Source organism: Gopherus evgoodei, chromosome 5 (assembly GCF_007399415.2).
Source record: "Gopherus evgoodei ecotype Sinaloan lineage chromosome 5, rGopEvg1_v1.p, whole genome shotgun sequence".
NCBI lineage: Eukaryota > Metazoa > Chordata > Testudines > Testudinidae > Gopherus > Gopherus evgoodei.
In genome coordinates, this window is record NC_044326.1 from 53,299,837 (window position 1) to 53,316,629 (window position 16,793).

At 42.1% G+C, this 16,793-nt stretch overlaps 1 protein-coding gene across 2 annotated transcripts in view; it reads right to left on the reverse strand.

Moving 5' to 3' along the window:
- Nucleotides 1–285: 285 nt before the first annotated feature.
- KDR (kinase insert domain receptor) overlaps nucleotides 286–16,793 on the reverse strand; it is a 44,213-nt gene continuing 27,705 nt past the window's right edge. The window contains exons 20-30 of one of the 2 annotated variants that reach the window (XM_030564878.1): nucleotides 15,085–15,173; nucleotides 10,639–10,795; nucleotides 9,578–9,675; nucleotides 8,167–8,289; nucleotides 7,913–8,024; nucleotides 7,569–7,668; nucleotides 7,362–7,467; nucleotides 5,651–5,802; nucleotides 3,339–3,435; nucleotides 3,144–3,232; nucleotides 286–2,199 (exon numbers count right to left, since the gene is read on the reverse strand). In XM_030564878.1, the coding sequence (XP_030420738.1) occupies nucleotides 1,980–2,199; nucleotides 3,144–3,232; nucleotides 3,339–3,435; nucleotides 5,651–5,802; nucleotides 7,362–7,467; nucleotides 7,569–7,668; nucleotides 7,913–8,024; nucleotides 8,167–8,289; nucleotides 9,578–9,675; nucleotides 10,639–10,795; nucleotides 15,085–15,173 (1,343 nt within the window). In that variant the 3' untranslated portion in view covers nucleotides 286–1,979. Of the gene's footprint in view, nucleotides 2,200–3,143; nucleotides 3,233–3,338; nucleotides 3,436–5,650; nucleotides 5,803–7,361; nucleotides 7,468–7,568; nucleotides 7,669–7,912; nucleotides 8,025–8,166; nucleotides 8,290–9,577; nucleotides 9,679–10,638; nucleotides 10,796–15,084; nucleotides 15,174–16,793 lie in introns of both variants that reach the window. The other variant, XM_030564877.1, reaches the window with a different exon arrangement.

Below are 16,793 nucleotides of genomic sequence, written 5' to 3' on the forward strand. Positions count from 1 at the left end.
GAAGATGGGCTACATTAAAGAACATATCCTCTACTCAGAGTAAAATTAGACCAACCATACAAGCTCTGCTTTGGTTTGAGTGGGCACAGCCCCCTCCACACCCAGTCCTTCCTCTGTGCCTGCTTCTTCCATTTTGTGAGCACACAGGTAAAAGAAAATATGAGAACACTACAGTACTCCATTTGTGAGAGAAATCTGTGGAAAGCTTCAAACACCTTGCATGAAAATGCAGTTTATTACAAACAGCATTTATATGGAACATTGATTTGTCTGCTTAGACTTCTATTTCCCCTCCCAACTGCAAGGAAACAGTTTCTCAGAAGACTCGGTAGGTGCTAATATTCTGTTCCACTGACAATTCCATTGAACGCTATTGTTTTTCCAGTTATTAGCACAGCCAATATTTTACTATCAGCAGTATGCACTCAAATATTTATACACAATAGTGGTGCATAGATAAATGGCTAGACACAAAGAATATACCTTTATTTATGTTTACTTGTAGTAAAACACAAGTAAGCTTACTGTTTTTGTTTCCCCATGATTTGCTCTTCTGTAGTAGAATTAACTAGTAGCATTCAGCTAGTGTGGTGAGGGGCAGAGTATAAGAACATGAAGAGGAGAAAAGAGATCTACTCAAAGTCCCCTTGTCTTTTATGTTTTCCAATTCCTTTTAATAAAGTGAGATGCTTCAGCTATTATAAAAAACTTTGTGACCCTTGTAATGCTACAAAACACTGATACAAAATGTGAATAGTACAATGTTCAGTATATATATATAATATATATATTTATATTTTAATATATTATATTTATTTCTACATAAACAGGCTATAAATATTATATGTGCCATATCTGCCTTATAGTCGTGGTTCCCAGCTTTTGACATTATAGTACAAAACAATCTTAAAAAAAATAAAATACATAAAGAAACTCAGTAGAAATAGCTGTACATTTTAAAAATCTTGTACATATACAGTGTTATCATTACAGCTCTGGGCTACAAGAACACAGTTAAAAGCCTGTCCAACAATTAATTAAGTTGAAAAATCACCACTTATAGAAATTTGAGCTGCCATGAAATAAGTCATTGATACTCACGAGTTTATGGATAAAATTCTCAACTGCTGTACATTGGAGCTGTGTCAGTTTATACCAGCACAGAATTTGACCTTCTATGGGAGGAAAAAGAGTTTAAAAATAAGTTATAGATCCCTATGAGCCTTAGGTAACCTCTACTTTCATTTCTACCTGTTACAGGGCCTGATTCATTGTCTATTAAAGTCCATGAGAATTATTTGCCTATATTTTAGGCTGTTGTTGGATCAGGCCCAAATTCACTGACTTCACTGTGAAACTCTTACCCAGAGAAATACAGCTCATCAGGTCTTACCAAAGCAAATGTATTTTCTGTCAAGGAGAGCAACTGTCAACCTTGTCTTTGTTTAATTCTGTCTATATTTAGTCAGAAACCTTCAATTAGCTTAAATCGGAAGGTTGTGGGATTTTTTTGTAGAGATCTGAGTAAAAAATAATTCTGAAACAAGAAACCAGCACAGTGATATTTCCTTCCTGGAGCCCAGCCGCAAGAAGAAACAAAAGGCATGGCTGGAGCTTTATTTCATATAATTGGAAGCACAAAGTGCCCTGCTGAATGCTATACCATTGCCTGTAGTCTTAACACTATTGGATAGACACTTAGTGTCAACATGTGTTTCATTTGGGTCTCAAAGTCCACATCCCGACTTTGTAATCAGAGAAACAAAATACATATGTTCACGGCAATAATAGCACTCTGCAACTTATCATGAGCTACCGATGTCTTTTGAACAAGCGTCATGTGGCTCATCACTGCTCAATTTGCTACATGATTCTTGTGTCCTTCTTGTGAAAGCAGGTGTCCTGTGCATAAGCCCTGAATACAACCAGTCTAAGAAATACAGGAACGTTTCATATGATTTCCTTTTGTTTGTTTTGTTCTAAACAGTAGGTGAGCTGAGTGGAACACCAGTGTCGTAGGTAAGTGTCTGTGTGCAGCACGTTTGAGGTGTGTCCTCTCTGATGCTCAATAGTTCTGTCTCTTCACTAGAGTAAACTGTGGTGTCCATGTCATCAGAATGATATCCTGACTGGTAGCCACTTGTCTGGTTTGAGGCTTCAGACATCACAGATTCATTACTTTTACTGGGCACCAGCACACTGCAAGAGAAATACAAACAACATTGAAATAACTTCTGAGTTTCCTCTGGAGGCCATCATTAGGCACCTCAACTTATACAAACGACTCTTCTCCAATACCAGCATGAAGCAGAGCAGAGCTGTAGTTAGCAAAGGTGGCTTGTACCATGATATAAAAGCTTTTTTAAACGCGCACCGGATTATAGGAGAGATGGTTTTCCCCTTCACTCCCCTATGACATGTAATATGCATCCTGTACAGGGAGCATTCTTATGGCAGTACAGGATGACTGTGGGATTTAAACTGTGGCCTCTGACTGTGAAGTGGAATGAAAGCTTGGAAATGTGGCAGTGCATTGCAATGTGAGGCTGCAAATGTAATTACAGTGGACCTTTGCTTGGAATTAAGTTGTCCTAGAAAAATAAGTCCTTCAGAAGGGTTTTCACAGGGGTAGGTGAGGCTTTAGCTGTGTGAATCCCACTGACTTTTAGGTGAGTCTCATAACTAAAATCTGATACAATGCGCTGAAATTTACCACTTATGTCCTTCCAGCTCTTTGAAAATCATGGGTCTGCTTTTAAATATAGAAACCCTTAAAACTGTTATGAACAGAGTAGAATCAGAACCACTCAGATGTGTGCCATTGGCCCACCAGTCTCTAGTTAGTAGGGTAAAGGTGAAGCAAAATAGCAGAAGTTCTCCCTGTGCTGCTGCTTGACGTTCTGAATAGCTGTGGTGTACAGCACAGTGACAGCTACAAAGTCCTAGGAGACACTGGACTTCTTACAAGACACAGACAGCCAGGCGTGCAGTGGGTTATTTTCTGTACTTTATATGGCACACTGAGGCCATTCAGAGAAGAGTCTGTCTTTTGAGACAACTAATAGCCTAAGCTATGTAAACTGTAAGCTATCTTCTGTAAACTGGAGAGTCTTATTCCATCATATTTGCTGGCTGACCCTTACCTAAAGGGAACTGTCACTTGCTGAGCTCTGTCTTCCAGTGTCTTCAGCTCTTCAGATGCAAGAACCATCCCACTGTCTGTCTGATTGTCCTTTAAAGAGCCAAAGAAAGGCCAGAAATTGATCAGATGGAAACACACATAAAAAAGGAAAAGCAGCACAAGGAATATGAAGGGATGTAACAAAAGACAGACTTACATCTTGAACAACTTTTACAGCAGGTACTAAGGGCACATCTTCAAATGTTTTCACACTCACAGGTCGGCTTTTTCTTTTACTACCTTGTCGGTACAGACTGTAAAGAGAAGAATTGATTTGTTTGCATGAGCCGTTGTTTGGGTGAAAAAGACACAGATGATATCAGACTCCTTTATCTTTCAACAACAAAGTTAATCATTTATCAAAACATATTATGCAAACCTCAACTGAAAAGGAGAAACTGGCTAGAAAGTGGCATGTTTCTGACCTGCAGCTGCTAAAACCTTAATTCCCAAGCAAATCCTAAGAAGCATCTTTTAAAAAGCAACCACCTCCTTTTCTGAGTGATGCTGCAAGTTCCACTTCCTGCAAACTCCACGTAAAAGTCTAAAAAACAGAGAAGCTTGGATCACAATTGTATGTCTCTTTCTTTGAACTGTACTTCTGAGACTCTTCCCTGGACCTGGGTCACCAACAGCAGACAGAGCAATCTGTCTCCTGTTAAAATGTGGAAGTTGGGACTACGTGTTCCACATCTCCTCTTTCTTGAAGGCTCTTCTCCAAAAAAAGCCCTCCAAGCAGGAAGAGTTCAGTAATCCAGTGACAAAGAAAACAGCAATGGCCTATCATGGAGGCCACAAATGCCCAAATCAGCAGCAACCTCAGAGTTCCCTCTCTATACAAGTGTAATGAAATGTACTTTGTTTCCAAGCTAGCCTACCTAAAACTGATACAAGAGCTGCTGCAATACTGGCTGGGACCTAGGAAGGGACCACACCAACTTTACTTCTGGAAGAGGGGGAATCAATGGGACAAAAGGCATCTCGGTATGCTACAGTGAGATCCTAGTCTGCTTTGTCGGCTGCAAAATGCCAGGACCATAAAAATAAATCAATCCAAAGTCACGTTTCATATTCCCCGCTCTGCGCCTCTTAGGGCAGCGCTCCCACTGCTGCTTCATCAGAACAGAGAAAAAAAAATGTGGAAGGCCCCTTTAAAACATATATTACCAGTGTTGGTTTTTTTCCTTTCAGTCATTACTGAATAACAGGAAGAGTGGGTTGGGAAAGGCATGTAGGAAGTGTCAAGTGGAAAATGAGATCAATGCTTTCAATGATATCAAATGTTTTCATCTTTTAAATGTAAATATTATCAACCATCACACTATTAAAACATGGTATTTAGGTGTTTAGTTATAGTACCTTGATTTCAACTGAAGTCCTAAGTGCACTGTTCCTATCTATTATTTTCCATAGCCCTATATAAAAGCAATGTAGGGCCTTGATCCAGCATCAACAAAGTCAATGGGAGGGGAGCTTTGGCATTGACTTTGATAGACGCAGAATCAATACCCTGCAGTAATTAAACTGGGGCAGAGTGGTCTGAAGGGGGCCTTCTGGTTCTTATATGAAATTCTTCTGTGGATTCTATCTCTGCTCTTGTCTCTTGCAACAAACCCCTCCAAGTCACCCCTGATTCTTCTGAGGCAGCAGAAAGACACTGGCAACCATCCCTGGCATCCTGAACTCTTGAGGCTGCAGTAGGAACCACAGAGACGCCTAGGTGAGAAAATTCCTTTCTCTCCCACAACCTAGGCAGATAAGCCCTTCCCTAAGCCCATATGCACAAGCTAGGTGCAGGTTCTGGAGTTTGGTCTTAAGTAAGCCTCCACTGTACACAGTTGGATAAGACTGCACACGCTCTGTAGCAGGAATCATCTCTTTGGTACATGTTTTTACAGTGCCTACCACAACAGAACCCTGATCCATAACTCAGGCCCCTAGGTGATTCCAGAATATAAGTAATACATAATAAATAAGTATGATCAGTAACAGTGCCGTTTAACTAAACTTCCATTAGCCATCAGTTCATGACCCACCTAACAATGTGCTCATTTTCTGGGTAGAAATATCAGGGGGCTTGTGTAAAGATAGGCTTTTGTTAATGAATCCATCACTAGGTCTAGCACCCTTACCACATCAGGGTTTGTTACAAGAATATGAATAGAACAGAAAAGAATGACTACACATTTTCTAAAGGCTGGCTATCAATACTATCGCAGCACTTTTGGACGAGAGACTGAACTCTTTAGAGGGTGGCGGGGGAAAATGTAGTTATCACAAGCGTTTCAGAAGCTAAGAAACTAGTGTTTTGCAGATCCTCCTATAGGGGCACTATGGCTTTATTCTTATCCCTATGGACAAAGTTAAATATGGACCACAGCAGCTGAAATCTCTTCCTCTCATTTTTCCTCCCCCAACCTGAACACAACTGCCTAGAGGCTGTGATGGGATGTTCACCATATAAAATACCTAATTCCTGCTGTGTTGTCATAATGGAATTTAGGATCGCAGACTTCCTCTTCCGCCATACAGGAAACAGGTGAGGTTGGCAAAGAGAGTCCAGAATCCTCATCCATGTTCAGTGATGCCGTTAGAGGAAGGACAATGTAATCTTTACCATCCTGTAGAATACAGTGAACAAAGCCAGAGTAAAATATATATACACATTGTAAATACGAATTCTTACAATAAAAATTAAAGCTATGGTAGTCTGCTTTATTTGACTATAAACAGTATATTATATTTGCTAGAGCATACAGCAAAAGATTTTAACTTAAAGGGACAGTGTCAAAGAATTTTAGACCAAAATGTAGACATTCTAATGGTTTTACATATCTGAGTAAGCAATCAAACATTTACTTTTTAATTTTTTATTTCAGTTACAAATGTAAGCTTCCTGTTGTGCTTTGGCTTTCTGCCCAGGCCCTAGCAAGTCTAATGATGGCTATGTTTGGCAAATCCCCTGAAACCTGCCTGCAGCCCCTCAGGGGGCCTTGGACCCCTGGTTGAGAATCACTGTTCTAGAGCATAAGAACTGGAAAGGAAAACCGGCCATAAACTGAAAGAGAAACTGACCAATGTATGTGAATTATCCAATCTGAGTGAAATGCAGAACGTGAACAATAAGCAGTGATAATATATATATATACATATATTTCAGGGTTAAATAGTCTAAAATGATATAAGTAACAATAAGGATTTTTAAAAATGAATTTTATAGACAGTATACCCGTCAGATAAGAATAGTCACAGATAATTTCTAGTTGCTGAATTTCTAGTTGCTGAAGTCTCCTCACTGATGGCAAATTATTTTGACAAGGAATGTATAATTCATTAAAGTACAAAAGAAAAACCAGTTATGTGCAGTGTGTTAAAAACTATTATATTCTTTAAAGTAAATTGGCCTAGATGATTATAATATTTTCTTTCATGATTTCTCAGTTGAATTTATAAATATATATATATATATATACATACACACATACAAGGCAAATGGCAGAAAATCCACAGAAATGAGAGTCTGTCTATCTATTTTTGTTACTTATATGGTCCCATTATCACAGTATCTGAACACCTCACAGTCTTTAATATCAGCAAAGAGTCCTGTGGCACCTTATAGACTAACAGACATATTGGAGCATGAGCTTTCATGGGTGAATACCCACTTCATCGGATGCAAGTCTTTAATATATTTCTCCTCCCAGCACCACTGAGAGGCAGGGAAGTGCTACTACCCCCATTTTACAAATGGGGAACTGAGCCACAGAGAAACTAACTGACTTGCGTACGGTCCCACAGGAAGCCTGCGGCAGAGGAGGGAACTGAACCCAGGTTCCCTGAATTCTAAGCTAAAGCTCTTACCACTGGTATGTGTGTAGTTACCAAGCACCAACAGTCAGTGGGAAGTGGGGCCTAAACCAACGAAGTGGTGTACAGAATACAGCTGGCTCCCTGGACTAACCTCAAAGTTTTCCATATGGACAATTTGTGGGGGCAGTGGGAAGCCTTGCTGTGAGGGAGGGGTAGACATGGATCAGATTTTGCTATCACAAATCTCTGTGACCTAGGCCATCCTATTCAGCCATCTGCCTCAACTCCCCAAGGTGATGTGGTCTAACGATGGCACAACAAGGCACCACTTCAGAATACTGTAGTATTGGTACAATACAATTTCACGTACCTGACGAACATTGGCTTGCAGTAAGTTTCCCAGGTGCTCCACTAATTCAGAAAAAGTAGGTCTTTGCTTAGGTTCTCCATGCCAGCAATCCAGCATTGTCTGATATCTAGTAGGATAAAACCATGACAATATCAGGGCGATGAGAAGGGCTTATTCTACCTACTCAGATGATTGCTATTACTATAAAGCATATTTGTAAATTCCTACATTTCTGGTGTTGTATAGTCTGGTGCTCTCATCCTTGTTCCTTCTTTCAGTCTTCTACAAAACTCCTCATCAATTTTTACACCAGGATATGGTGAAGCTCCTAAAATGATAATGGATGCACCTTTTTTAAAGAAGATATTTAAAATTCTGGGCCTGATTTTCAACTAAGAGATTCGCACATGAAATAACTGCTATTATATAAACAAGTCAGGCAATTAGAGATGTTTGCATGCAAATTGAGTAATTGCACATGCAAAGTCAAAACTTTCAAAAATATTTCACTGTTTTTTCCATCCACTGTACTGTTAAAATTAGAGGTTCAGTGGCAAATAAAAGTGACTTACCTAATGAAAATATCTCCCATAGCAGAATGCCAAAGGACCATACGTCACTCTGAATGGTATATACTCTGTCAAAAATGGTTTCTGGTGCCATCCATTTTAGGGGTAATCTGGCCTGAAAGCATTTTAAAAAAATAATTAAACTTTAGTACGAGACAGGAAAAAGAGAACACTGTTTCCAAAAACAATGTGTTAAAATAGAATAGTTAGTATCACTTCAAATTAAAGGTCTCTAACATTTGTTCTCCAAAACTTACATCTCCTTTCCTGACATAATCTGGGTCTTTGTAGATGTCTCGCGCCAAGCCAAAATCACAGATTTTGACCACGTTATTCTGTGATAAGAGGATATTACGAGCAGCCAGGTCCCTATGGATGCACTGCAAAGGGAAGAAAACAAGTTTATAGGTTGGCTGTTGTTGCAACTCTGCTCAGAGAGCTGATCTATTTCACATCTGTGCTGACCTCACTCTCAGAGGCCAGATATTTCTTAAATCCTATTAAGTAAAATAAATCCCAACGTCAACAGAGTGACTGATTTTTAAGTGGCTTTTTTTATAATTGTAATTGACCTGAAAACAAAAGTCTTTCTGAGCCAAGTCCAAACACACATCTGTTTAACCAACAAGCAGCCATGGCCCTTGAGGTTAGCCAATTAATTATCCCAGGAAGCTGATGCAAAACACTTTAGGATCTGATTACCACAGATTTACTTTGGTTATAGTCAAATCCACGTTCCCCATCATATCTATGACACTTCACCCTTTTTAATATACTTAGGTGAAAAATGTCATACAACAGGCCCAATGTTGAGATTATTCTCTGCTGGAAACAATTAAAGATGGAAAAGTACATCTCTCTATCTCTGCCTGTATGACAGCCGCCATCTTGGCCAATGCACCAGGGACTTCCAGAGCTAAACTCATGGGCCTCTTTAAAGCTTGATCTGCAGGCTCTGGAGCTGGGGTCTGTAGCCAGTGCTCATGCTCTGTAGATCAGGCACAGAGAGGGACACAACACACCATTAATAATTCCTCTTTCTTTCTAATGTTTACAGCCTTCAGAATATTTGCGAATGATTAGCTATTGTTTGGACCAGTTATACAAAGTTAGGATCAAATCCTGATGGGGCATCTGTTCAGGGCTGAAATGCAGGGGAAATGTGGTGTTCCTTCTGTGTTAGCAGGTCAGGTGGAGATCCAACAAGGAGAGATTCACAGTGCCCACACACATGCATCTCTTACTCTACAATGTCTCTGTGCAGTATTGTGAACAGGGGCTTCCATCCTTCCCATCGCCCTACATAGCAATTTTTTCAGCACAAAGCCTTTTTATTCCAACTTGGCTACACTTATCACGAATTGGTCCCTAGTTCCTTTTAATCTTTCCTCAAATGTCATTCCCTCCAGTCACTTTATCATTCTATAATGAATCAGTGAACAATGAACCTTATACAAATTGCTAACATTTATACATATTAAAACACCTCACATGGGCTGTTTAACTTTGTCATATTAATGGTTCCAGTGTTTTTTGGTGCAATCAGAAAATGCTGTGGATGGTTGCCAGTCCACTGACAAACAATCACTTCCTTCTAGAAACCAGTAGCATCATTTTCTATAATGGTTAATCATATGAAAAATGCCATTTCCCTGAAAAGATTCTTACTTTGCGTGAAGCCAAGAATTCCATCCCCCTGGCCACCTGGAAGCTATAACAGATAAGGTCCTCCATGCTCAGAGGGTTCTTGCAAAGGTCTTCAGAAGTTGCTGGAAGGAGCAAGATGACAACAGTCAAACATATTCTCTATTTCAGATTTCACCTACAGATGTTTCTTATTTAAAATACATTGTCAAATCCCGCGACCTGTAGTCAACACTTTATGTTACTGTACGCGAGACCCATGTTCAACTCTCAGGCTTGATTATTTGTTTCCAGAGTTTACAAGAGCTGGGAGAGCTGCAAAAATCAGCTCATGTAGTTCCTAGCAAAAGGAAAGTCTTGCAGCAATCCCAGTGGATGAGCTAAGGGAGTTCTGATTCCACCCCCATTAGGGAAGAAAGCGCAAAGGTAAAAATATTGTTACTTGAAGAAGTGAGACATCTAATCTCACCCTCTAGCAAACTGGAGGGGTACGGTCCATAACCATACCTACTAACAGCCCAGTTCTTGCTCAGTCTTGACATCATTAGGATATTTACTGAGTAAGAACTGTTATACTGGCTAGAATGATCTGATTATAACTCCAGTCCTGCTCCTGTATAGTTAGTTGGAAGGATTAGAACTTTATCAGTAAACACTGATTTTACCATACACACAAAATCCAGCGAAACCATATTTCCATCAATAATAATAGAAATATACAGCTAGGCAAAATAAGCAAATGCTGCCTGAGTACTTATTAGGGTTTGATTTAAGGATATTTACTTTGTATGTTTTGACAACTTGTGTTTTAAGGGTTTTACAGCTTAACTTTTTGAATCTCAGCGTCTGTGATTAAATTGTCAGAATCCCCTCATGACTGTGCAAAACTTAAATAAAAATAGAAAAAAGTTTTAAAATAAACCCTGATTCCCTTGAAATTATACATCAAATAAAGTTGAATTCTGCCAAGCCTACATACAGTTGAACTGTCGCCTCCCTCCAGATGAGCCTGATCAGAGTGCTGAGCCTTAAGGCAGCCCTTCCCAATGACAAATGGCCCAAAACTAAGTGAGCACAAATCCTACCTTCTTCTTCCTCTACGTCACTAAGGGATCTTTCCTCCACAAAGCCCGAGCTCGTCGAGCTCTGGCTGCTTGTGATGCTGTCTAAGCGTTGCTTCAAATCCTCTGAGATTTCACCAACGTAGTTTTCTTTTCCCTGCCTAAATCTGGCATTTTTAGTCTAGAAAGGAAAAATAATCAAAGGTTTTCCAAGGCAGAAGTGATATTTCACAGTGTATAAGTCAGGGATGTCACTGAGGGTACGTCTACACTACAGGATTATTACAATTTTACATAAACCGGTTTTGTAAAACAGATTGTATAAAGTCGAGTGCATGCGGCCACACAAAGCACAATAATTCGGTGGTGTGCATCCATGTACCGAGGCTAGCGTCGATTTCTGAAGCGTTGCACTGTGGGTAGCTATCCCGTAGCTATCCCATAGTTCCCGCAGTCTCCCCTGCCCATTGGAATTCTGGATTGAGATCACAATGCACGATGGTGCAAAAACAGTGTCGTGGGTGATTCTGGGTAAATGTCGTCACTCATTCCTTCTTCTGTGAAAGCAATGGCAGACAATCATTTTGCGCCCTTTTTCTCTGGATTGCCCTGGCAGACGCCATAGCATGGCAACTATGGAGCCCGTTTTGTCTTTTGTCACTGTCACCATATGTGTACTGGATGCCACTGACAGAGGTGGTACTGCAGCACTACGCAGCAGCATTCATTTGCCTTTGCAAGGTAGCAGAGACAGTTACCAGTCGTTCTGTACTGGCTGCTGTGCCATTGTAAACTGGCAATGAGATGGTGGTTATCAGTCGTTCTGTACTGTCTGCTGCTGTCATGGGGGCTCCTGGCGACCTTCGCTGAGGTCAGCCGAGGCGCAAAGACAAAAATGGGAATGACTCCCCGGGTCATTCTCTCCTTTATGTTGTATCTAAAAATAGAGTCAGTCCTGCCTAGAATATGGGGCAGGGGTACTAGAGAACCAGTGTACCAGAGAGCACAGCTGCTCCATGTCAGATCCCGCAGAAGTGATGAGCTACATGCCATTCTAGGGGGTGCCCCTGCAACAACCCCACCCGTTGCTTCCCTGCTCCCCCAACCCTCCTGGGCTACCGTTGCAGTGTCCCCCCATTTGTGTGATGAAGTAATAAAGAATGCAGGAATAAGAAACACTGACTTGTTAGTGAGATAAAATGAGGGGGAGGCAGCCTCCAGCTGCTATGATAGTCCAGGCAGGACATTAAATGGTGGGTGGGAGAGGAGCCCAGCATCCCACTGCTATGATAGTCGAGGCAGTACAGAATCTTTTCTTTAGACATGAAAGGAGGCGAAGGCTGATGGAGCTCAGCCCCCAGTTGCTGTGATGAGGACAGTTACCAGCCGTTCTGTACCATCTGCCGGGAATAACCGGGAGTCATATCTATTTTTACCCAGGCTCCCCGGGCTGACCTCACCTGAGGCCAGCCAGGAGCACTCACGGGAAGATGACAAGGACAGCTACCAGTCCTTCTGTACTATACCATCTGCCACCGAGGAAGGGAGGGGACAGGATGCTGCTGTTCAGTGCCGTGGCACTGCGTCTACCAGCAGCATGCAGTAGACATAGGGTGACATTGAAAAAAGTCAAGAAACAATTTTTTTCCCTTTTCTTTCACGGGGGAAAGGGGGGTGTAAATTGACGAGCTATACCCTGAACCACCTCGGCAATGTGTTTGACCCTACAGGCATTGGGAGCTCAGCCAAGAATACAAATACTTTTCGGAGACTGCTGGGGACTGTGGGATAGCTGGAGTCCTCAGTACCCCTCCCTTCCTCCATGAGCGTCCATTTGATTCTTTGGCTTTCCGTTTCGCTTGTCACACAGCACTGTGCTGTGGACTCTATATCATAGCCTGGAGATTTTTTTCAAATGCTTTGGCATTTCATCTTCTGTAACGGAGCTCTGATAGAACAGATTTCTTTCCCCATACAGTGATCAGATCCAGTATCTCCCATATGGTCCATGCTGGAGCTCTCTTTGGATTTGGGACTGCTTCGCCACCCGTGCTGATCAGAGTTCCACGCTGGGCAAACAGGAAATGAAATTCAAAAGTTCGCGGGGCTTTTCCTGTCTACCTGGCCACTGCATCCGAGTTCAGATTGCTTTCCAGAGCGGTCACAGTGGTGCACTGTGGGATACCACCCGGAGGCCAATACCATCGATTTGCAGCCACACTAACCCTAATCCGATATGGTAATACCAATTTCAGCGCTACTCTTCTCGTCGGGGAGGAGTACAGAAACCGGTTTTAAGATCCCTTTATATTGATATAAAGGGCCTTTTTGTGTGGATGGGTGCAGGGTTAAATCAGTTTAACGCTACTAAAATCGGTTTAAACGCGTAGTGTAGACCAAGCCTAAGCATCAGATGGAGAGAGAAGGCATGGAGGAGTCACTTAACCTGCTCGTGGTCCTCTCCACGGGAGTGCAGCAGCCCTCCACCTTCATATGTCGATCAACAGCACTTATAAGCAGGTGCTACTACATTCTGTAGCTTGCTGAACTAGTATGTTGCCAGGTGACTTCCCCTTCACTCTGTTACCGAATCCCTCCATTTTACCACTCATGCCACTATGCATTTCTTTGCCTCTTCTCCCACTGCAAAGTCCATCCTACCCCCACAAACCCACACATCTCATTTACCTGCTTCTGCTCTTATGCCACCAAATACCTCTGGAGATAGTCCTAAACCTGTGCCGCTTCCCGCAGCTCTCATTGGCTGGGAATGGCAAACTGGGAGCTGCAAGTGGCTGTTCCTGCAGAAGCTCAGGTAAACAAAGCATCTCATGGTCTACCAGGGGCTTACCCTGAACAAGCCGCAAACCAAAATTTGGGAACCCCTGTACTAAAGCCACACAGACTCCTGCCAATACAAATCCAGTCTCACCTGCTTCACTTTTGCTATATTCTTGCCAAACAACACTGCTTTCCCATCCTCACAGATTCCCATCCCTATAATCCCCATTGCTTATCTGCAACATTAGACGCCCTCTTAAAATCCATCCCCTTTCTTCATCCTCCTCTCTCCCTGCACCATAACCAGACACAACAGATTCCTGTTGATCCCATTTAACGCTCCTAACGCCCAAGAGAGGGAGCAGTAGATTGCACTCACCAATATAAAATAGTAAAACTCTCCTTCCCCTGCCCCCAAAGATACAGGAAAACACCCCTCAGGAAAGTGATACTGTTAAAGGAGGCTCTGATGTAGGAAGAAAGACATATGACTTGCAAACTGCAAGGCACCTCTCCAGAGTTTCTAAACCCCTTAACATTGGCTCCTTCTGGGGCTCTGGGTAAGTCTCCTAGGCCAAAATGTTCTATAAGGAGAACCTAAAGCCAAATATATTCATGTCCCCGAGAAGTGGCCCGATTCTCAAAGGCAATGAACACCAGGGCCGACCCCAGGCCTCAGTGTGCCAAGGGCATGCTTGGGGCGGCATGCCGCAGGGGGCACTCTGCCGGTTGCCAGGAGGGCGGCAGGCAGCTCCGGTGGACCTCCCGCAGGCTTGCCTGCGGAGGGTCCACTGGTCCCGCGGCTCCGGTGGAGCATCTGCAGGCACGCCTGCGGGAGGTCTACTGGAGCCACGGGACCACAGACCCTCTGCAGGCAAGTCTGCGGGAGGTCCACCGGAGCCGCGGGACCGACGAGCAGCAGAGCGCCCCCCGTGGCGTGCCACTGTGCTTGGGGCGGCGAAATGGCTAGAGCCGGCCCTGATGAACACCACCACCTTCTTCTGAAAAATCAGGCCATTGACATAGGGGCCCAAATTTAGACACTAGCCTTCATTTCTCTGGCTCCATTTCCCCATCCTTAAAGCAGGGATCTCAAAAAGGCGCAGTGAGGATTAGTTAGATCTTTGGAGAAAGCTTTGAAGATGAAAAGCGTGACATAAATTGGATGGAGAGATTGATTTACGAAGGAAGATTAAAAGCGCTGCATATGTCTAGCCTGGCTAAACAATGAACAAGGGGGACATGATAGCAGTCTACAGAAGGGTATAAACACAAGCAGGGAGTGAAGTGATTTAAGGTGGTACAAACTGGTTTGACTAAGAGTAAAGAGCTGAAATTAAAGAAAAAAATTAGGCTGATTATCAAGAAAAACTCCCTGGCAGATACAGCAGACTGTAGAATAGTCTGCCAAGAGAAATGGTAGATGCCTCCTCTTTGCGCATTTAAAGCTTAGAATAAGAAACTAACTATATTGTATGGGCATGGGGATTGACTAGATGACCTGTAATGACTTTTCTATATTGAATTTCTATGGTAGGTGCTAAAGATTATCATAATTAATATTAATACAAAGATACATCCTCAATCATTCTCAAGCTTTCCACTCAGAACGTAAAAAGAGTTTTAAAAATAAAGTTTCATCACTCCTTAGCCTCTATTTTTAATTTTGATGATGGTAGCAGACTGTACCTTGTATGGAACAAATTCACTTCTCTTGCTCCTTAAGTAAGTTGACAAGTTTCCAAACTTGCAGTATTCCACAATCACCATAAGTGGGCCTGCATTAAACAAGAGCCAATTAATTAGAAAGGCTATCTATTTCCAGTTCAGCCCAGATAAAAATATGTATTCTTTAAAAAATCATTCCACTACCTTTCCAAATAATTGAAAGGGAATATCCACAATATAAACAGTAAAAATCTGTTCAAAGAAGGAAAGTGACACCGTTTCTGATTAACATGTTGGATGGGGGGAAATAACATTTCAGGCCAAATTTTTCAAAAAGCAGAGATCTTATTTTGCATATGAAAATGTGTATGAAATTGTGTGCTTATATTTATATGTGCAAGTGGCTATGACAACACATGCAAATTGGCTCACTGTGCATGCAAATATCCATCTACACTGATATTTGCATACACAGTCATGCAATTAACCACCCAAAAGCAGAAAATTACTTTAATGTACACATAACTGTTCATGCATCTTTGTGCATGGAGCTGAGTCTCCATGTTTTAAAATATTTAGTCCTTAAAACCCAATTTGCAAACACAGGTACGCTGATGAGCTGCCCAAATGTTGTATGCTGATGCTCAAATTGGGTTACTTGGACATTTGACATTTGGAAATGCTGATCTAAAGTCCAAGTATTGGATGTTGGCTTCTTCTTATGGCATCTACACAGGGGCGGCTCCAGGCACCAGCACGCCAAGTGCGTGACTGGGGTGGCAAGCCACGGGGGGCACTCTGCCGGTCACCATGAGGGCAGCAGGCAGGTTGCCTTCACCGGTATGCCTGAGGAGGGTCCACTGGTCCCGCGGCTTCAGCGGACCTCCTGCAGGTGTGCCACCGAATCTCCGGGCCAGGGAACTCCCGCAGGCAAGCAACTGAAGGCAGCCTGCCTGCCGTGCTTGGGGCGGCAAAATACCTAGAGCCGCCCCTGCATCTACAATTAATAATTGGCCCCTATGTCTACCTTTATAAAGATTTATGGAATTCTTCTTCTTCCCAGTACTGTACTATAGTTATGGAACTGCATGAAGGAAATTCTTAGCCTAACTGTGTTAATATTAAACTCACAACTGAATCAACTTCTTTGACAAGTTATAACAAAGTTACTTGTTTAAATATCTTCCAAACTAGTGAATGATGCTGGGCTTGTTAGACCAAAATTGTTGCAATTATAAGTAAGATAGATTTAATCATCCAAATTTGGATCCAGACTCATAATCACCTTCTATCCCAGAGCTGAGGAGAGTGTTACAATTTGTGGTTTTGCTTTACTCCAATAGAGACATAGAGGCTACCTGTGGCATTTGAATATAGATTCTGATTCCAAACCTCACAAATATGTTTGCGTTCAGAATTCTGTTTCAGGCCTATTTCTAATTATAACTATGTTTACTCCTCCTTTGGACAACTACATAGCATTTGAGTTTTTCATGTGAGGAATATGAGTGGTCCACACCATAAAGAAAAATAATATTGTACCTGCACTTAGTGTGCCTTTTATCCAAGGATTGAAAAGGCTTTGCTAACAGTGTGCAAGCATTATTACGGATGAGGGAGCTGAACTGAGGTACAAAAGGTAAAGTGACTTCCTCAAGGTGACACAGCACATCAGTGGCAGACCTGACAGTTTGAACTCCAGCCTTCCCATCCCCTAATCTAACCACTGG